Below are 6,277 nucleotides of genomic sequence, written 5' to 3' on the forward strand. Positions count from 1 at the left end.
GCATGGCAAACACTGTGGTGGGATCCGGCGTCAGCACTGAATTGGATTTAGTTTGTGGTTAAATTTTAAAAATAAAGATGTGGCTTATTTTTAAAAAAAATCTATTTGTCTTCTTCCAGTTCATGCAACCTTAGTAGTCTGAAAATATTTTCAATAAAAAACAGTATCAAAATTCTGTCTGCATGGGCCAGTGCTAAGTCAACACAACTTGGTCTTCCAAATAAGGAAAAAGCAGCCAGAATTACACAATGAATAATAATGCTTGTGCCTGGAACCCTCCAAAAGGTGCTGAAAGTCACCACTAAACTTGTTCACCCAGGCCTCAGAATTCTTGCGGGACCCAGTCTTGGCACCACAGCACTCTGCCGTCTACTGAAGGCAACTGAGTTCTGGGGGAAGCACCCACACTCTGAGGTCTGAGCCTCATTAAGGCTTCAAAGTGTGCGCACCCCTTTTGCTGGGAGACAAAGAGGAAGGCGGCTCTGCCAGCAGAGCACCTGCCCCCAGGCGGTGAAGACAAGCCAGTGGAAGGAGCCCCCAGGGGCTGGGCAGGGGGCTTAGTTCCTCCGCTTCAGCCTCCCTCCCCACAAGGACCTACCTGACAGCGCTAGAAAGAGGGAGGCTTTGATTTTAAAAAGAAGGGAAAAGAAAAATAGGAGAGTTGCAAGGATAGATAAGCCCACCTCGCTCCTTAGAAAAATGGAACCTGCCCAGCCACCAGCTAAGACCAGCCCATTAGCTCAGGAAGCACATTTCTTAATCCCTTCCAATGCGTTCCATTTTTCTATTATGTCATAATTGAACGTAAAAGGATGTGAACAATCAGAGGCATATTCTCTTGCGCAGAAAAAGCCTCATGCTGTGTTTCCACGCTGTGCACAAACCTAAGAAGCAGACTGACCCGCGCTGGGACGGCTGCTGTGTCCACCTGCTACCCCTCTCGCTCAGGTCTGCGCTCACGCCCAAGATTTGACAGAAACGTGAAGCTATGCGCGAGCACAGCACAGCTGCCTCACTTTGTAGTGCATCCACTTGGAGCACGTCGGCTCTAAATAAAGGCTTCCTCGTGATGATCACTGCCACATTCTTGGCCGAGATGCTGAGGCTTAGAAGCAAGAACCGGAGTTGGCGGGGACTGAGGCGCGTGCAGTACCTCGGGAGCCTGGCTTTCTCTCCCAGCTCCTCGCCTTGGGCTGACTGTCTCTCACTCCTGTTCAAGGCCCACATCCAGGTCTGTTTCTTCATGAAGCTCCCCCAAGCCCTGGCCCCATTCAGGACCGCTTCTGGGCAGTGTGATTCACTCATAAGCCTGCCTATGACCTTGCCTGTCTTGCTGTGTGTGTGTGTATAACAGGAGTTAACATTTCCTGACAGTGTTTTTTGAGGCAAGTGCTACACAAAGACACAGATCCCAGGTCCCTAACTAAATATTTCAGTTAATTCTTGGTGGGCAAGGCTGAATCCTAAAACCTATGCTCTCCAAGATGGCACTATGTCTTGTAAACCTTCTGGAAGTATCTCTTGGCCGTCCACAAGTACTGAGGCACGATCAAGTTCACCATGGGAGGAACACGGAGGAAATGATGCTGGAACCAGACGAGCTTGTGACTGCTCCTTCTGGCTGGCTGCTATGCCAGCTAAGGCTTCCCCAACTCACTAATTACATCTCCTATCCGAAAGCTCCCAGGGAGCAGGGGACCCAAGTCTCCCCCTCCTTCCACTCCCACATCAGAGCAGCCCACCCCACCCCCGGCTGGGCTGGGATTCTGTCTGTCACCTTCTCTCTGCACCCCCTAACTCCCCAACACTGTGTTTCTATGACTCAACTTTACAAATGCATGCACTTCTTCTTTGTGACATAAACACCCACAGAAAAAAAACAAAGTCAGCAATAAATTATGGAAAAATCGGGGCACCGTGATCGTCTGCGCTTTGCAAGTGTGCTCAAGTCGAGGCATCCGAGCCCTGAACAGAGCCGCCTCTCCAGGGCGACAGCAGAGTCAGGGCTGTCAGCAGAGCGAGCCCAGCAGTCTCTCCCTATAATTGTATTGACAGGCTATCAGCTGAGTTCCGACGGCAGAAAGGGTGCATCCGTGACAGGTGCCGGGAAACAGCCTTGAAGGCGATTGTCGCAGGATTCCATGTCGAGTCCCAGAATCCCGGGGAAGCGAGAATCTGGCAGGAGGAGGCTTGGTGCACTCTCTGGTTAATTTTATCCTTCCCACCCAGAGAGGCGCCCGGCTAACGGCACGTCCCTTCACGTAACAGAGCAGCAGCCCTTGCTAAGGGCAAACTCTGCCACCTTCTCCTGATCAGTGTCATTAAGTCACTTGCTCGGTGGGTTTTAAGTGAAGCAAGGAGCCGCTGAGCCCTACTTGGATCTCTGAGTTTCTCCCTGTTCACACGGTTTCAGTGGTACCTGGCAGACAAGCTCTTCAATAAGTGATGTGGATGCGTCCTGGTAAATTCCAGGGGTGTGAAACACCACAGTTGGGTTTGTTCACTTGGTGTCTCTGCATTTTCAATGAAAAAAAAAAATCCCATTCACTGGAGCAAACACTGTGGGCAACCGCCACCCCCTCCCAGAGGGCTGGAATAAATGCTTCAAAGGTGCTGGATTCTTCCACCAGAAATGTACATGTTTGGGTTCAGACCGAGACAACACCCAAACACAACACAGCCCCGTCACCCTCCCCGTGCCGACCACGGTCCTGCTGAGCCTTGCCACCCACGGCCAGGAGGAGGCAGACACCAGCCAGGCTTTGCGACAAGCCACGAAGCAGACAGCCACAAGCCGAGCTCCACGGAACGTCAGGGGACACACACGGGCATGGCTTCAAGGCTAAAAACATTAAACACTTTCAATTCTCCTCTTGTATTAAAAGCCAAAAATCTCAATTTTTCTAAAAATTATTCTATTTTTGTTGTTTTTGGTTTTTTTTTTTTTTTTTTGAGTGGCTAAAGTAATGCTGGGCTGAGGGAACTGTGGCCTAGCAGCTTAAGCCACCGCCTACAACATCTGTGTCCCCTGGCTGCTCCACTTCCAATCTGTTCCTAACATACTTGGGCAGTATTAGATGATGCTCCAAACGCCTTGGGTCCCTGCCACCCAACCTGGGAGACCCTGAGGGTGTCCTGGCTTCAGCCTGGCCCAGTCCCAGCTGTTGCGGCCATTTAGGGAATGAAACGGTAGATGCTTTGCTGTGTAATTCTGTCTTTCAGATAAGAATTCTTACACAAACATTCACACTGGGCTGGGAGTCAGTGACCATGACTTCTTAAACCAGGCTCAGCCAGGCCCTGGAGCAAGAAGCCCCGCAGTGGCGGCCTCGGTGCAGTCACCTACCAAGAAGGGTCTAGAAACAGCAGTGGTCAAGCTTTCTTTTCAAGCTCAACTTCTCTGCCGACTTTGGTTTGTAGGGGTTTTTAAAGAAAATCGTACAGGAGGTGGCAAGTTCTGAAATGTGGGATCCAGTCTTACCTGCTACAGAAAGGACCTTGGGGCCTTACCAGAACCTGGGAAGGGAAATCCGAGGGAAAAGCTGCCACCCTAGGCAGGAGCAGAGAACCCAAAGCTCCCTCCGCAGCCAGGGCAGCACGCGAGCGCCGTGAGCCCCGCACGCTGAGCAAAGGCCAGGGCCATCCCACCGGGCATCTCACCCACCCAGCAGACGTGCAGGCAGGGGCGGTCCGCTCGCTCCCGGACTCCGGGACCCAAGTCCAGGATGGAATGGGAAACTGTTGAGCTAGTGCCACCCAGCGGCCAGCCGCTGTTCCGGACACCGCCAGCGGGGAGGAAAGCGCAGACACGGACACGGTGTGACACACGCACCTACGCTCCCTATAGTATAATCCGCACGTGTGTGCCAACACCCCTGAGGCGGGCACCACACGCTCACTCATTATTTGAGAGTGACTACCACACACTCGTCACTTGGTCCTGGGGAAGAGCTGGCCCGCTCAGGAGTGCAGTGAGTGGCCCCAATATCAAAGCAGAGTCAGAGGCTGAGGATGTCCCCTAGACCTCAGAACAGGAAACACCTCGTCGCCCCAGGGCAGGGGAGTGGCACTGCAGGGCGGCTTAGGAAGGGCGCCGGGTCGGGAGGCCATCCTCCCACTTCATAGCCCCCACCCCGACACCATCCCTCTTCCACGGGCGGGGGGGAAGCAAGAAGAGAGAGCAGGTGTCTTCCCAGGAGCCAATTAACTGAGCTCATTCCAGCACAGAATAAGAGAACCCACGCAGACTTCCTCCCGCCCCCAAACCCACACTCGGGTCCAGAAGCCACCTCCTCTGGACACTGTCCTCGCCGCCGGGTCCCCGGCGCGCACCTGCGCCATCCGCTCGGCGCGTCCGGGAAGCCGCGCCATTTGTAAAGGCGCACTGCCCTCCAGCGGCGCCGGGAGAGTTCGCGTCCGGCCCGGCGCCCCCGGCGTCCCCAGCCCCAGCCCGCTGGCCCTTCCTGGCGCGATCCGGGCAGGGACGCCGGTGCCACGCCAGGCGCTGGCCAGGAACCACCTGCGCTGCAGATCCGCGCCTTTCTCCCTCGTGGGACTGTGGCAGAAGTGAACCTGTGAAGTTGGCGGGAGCGCACGGAGGCCGCCCGGACGGACGCGGGGCGAAGGCGGCGCCGCGGACGCGCGGTGGGAAGCCTCCGCTCCTCCCTCTCCCATCACTCCTCCGCTTCGCGGGCGCCCTCATCACCCCACTTCGGGGATGAGGGGCCGAGGGCCCTGAGGCTCAGCTAGGCGACACGCCCGACCCGGGGCGGCGGTGCGGGCGCTGGACACCGGAACGCGTGGGCGAGGCTCACCTTGACGATGAGCGGGTTCTGAAACATGGAGTCCCGCACGACCCCCAGCCTCTCGTTCTCCATGCCCGGGCGGATGTCGGCCACCGTCAGGGGCCGCCGAGGGGGCGGGCAGATCTGGCTAACGGTGCGGCGCACCGGCGGCTTCTTCTTCTTCCATTTCATGAGGTCCTGGTCGTCGCTCCCGGCCTCAGGCATCCTGAGGGCCTCGGCTGCGCGCTTCCTCACGTCCCGGCGGCAGCGGCCTCCGGAAGCCGGACCACGAGCCTCGGGCCGCACCACCGGCACCCCGGGGAGGGCCGCGGATGCCCGGCCTCCCTCGGAGCGGGCTGCGCCCACGTCGCCACACCCGTTCGGGGCAGAGGACGCTCGAAGCGAGACAGAAACCCCGCTGGTTCCTCGGAGCATCTTTCTGGCATGGCGCTGCAGACTGGGAGAGGAGCGAAGATCAAGGCCACCCCTGCGGGGAAAATGGGACGTTCCGTCTCCTTGGCGACGGGACGCCAACCGGCGCCCGCAGCTTCAGAGGTTTTCCTCCTGTGGAGTTTTCAAAAGTCTACAGAGAAAACCCGAGTTATCGCTGCTTGGGTTAAAAGCAACAGAACTCTAAACCGTCAACTACCTTTATTTCAATTCCAGGACACCAAACCCCATCTCCCCGCCTACTCCCTGCCCCGCCACCTGGCTCTCTCTGCTCCCCAAGTTTTCTGACAAAATGGAAATCCGCAATCCAGACGTGAGTGATTGCAAACCAGTCACCCTCTCGGATTGTGTTTTTCCACCGTTAAAGGATTGAGCAGGACGGGATCCAGGGGACTCGACTTTTTGCAACACGATGGAGAGAAATTGAAGAGACACTTTACCCAAGTTACACTGCCTAACTCAGCACGTCTGGAGATGGCATTTGGGATTCTGGGTTTATTAAGGTTAAAATCCACTTCCCCAACTCTTTATCTTGAAAAAAAAATCAAACCTACAGAAAAATTGCAAGTGCACCATAGAAGTTTGTGCTGGTTTCCAGTCCTCCCAGTTGCCACATCGGAGGAGTCATTTGGACATTTTCTCAAATATCATATTTGACCTACGTCTGTCACCATGCAAACAATGTGGATGTCTGGGGTGATTTTTGTGATTTTTAAGGTGGCAGAACAACAGGCAAAGTGGCTCATCTGGGTGGATGGCTTTATTTATTAATCCACCACTGGTTCACTGCCCAGATGCCCACAACAGAGGAGCCAGGAGCTGTATTCTGATCTCTCACCTGGGTGGCAGGGGCCCATACTCGAGGGTCATCCTCAGCTCCTTGTCCTAGGCCATCGGCAGGGAGCTAGGCAGGAAACAGAACAGCAGAGACGCTGCTGCTCCCACAGAGGCTGCTGTAGCAGGTGCACCTTACCTGCCAGGCCACCTGCCAGCCTAATCCAGCTTCTTTAAAAAAAATCATTTATTGGGCCCGGCAGCGTGGC

The 6,277-nt window shown here is 55.4% G+C and overlaps 1 protein-coding gene across 1 annotated transcript in view; it reads right to left on the minus strand.

Annotated features, from left to right (window-relative positions):
- The window catches only part of CFAP77 (cilia and flagella associated protein 77), a 117,969-nt gene extending 112,925 nt beyond the window's left edge, over nucleotides 1-5,044 (minus strand). Inside the window, exon 1 of the mRNA XM_004593674.2 lies at nucleotides 4,815-5,044. Within this exon, the coding sequence (XP_004593731.2) occupies nucleotides 4,815-5,009 (195 nt within the window). The 5' untranslated portion in view covers nucleotides 5,010-5,044. The remainder of the gene's footprint in view (nucleotides 1-4,814) is intronic.
- Between the last annotated feature and the right edge of the window lie 1,233 nt (nucleotides 5,045-6,277).

Source organism: Ochotona princeps, chromosome 14, assembly GCF_030435755.1.
Source record: "Ochotona princeps isolate mOchPri1 chromosome 14, mOchPri1.hap1, whole genome shotgun sequence".
Lineage (NCBI taxonomy): Eukaryota > Metazoa > Chordata > Mammalia > Lagomorpha > Ochotonidae > Ochotona > Ochotona princeps.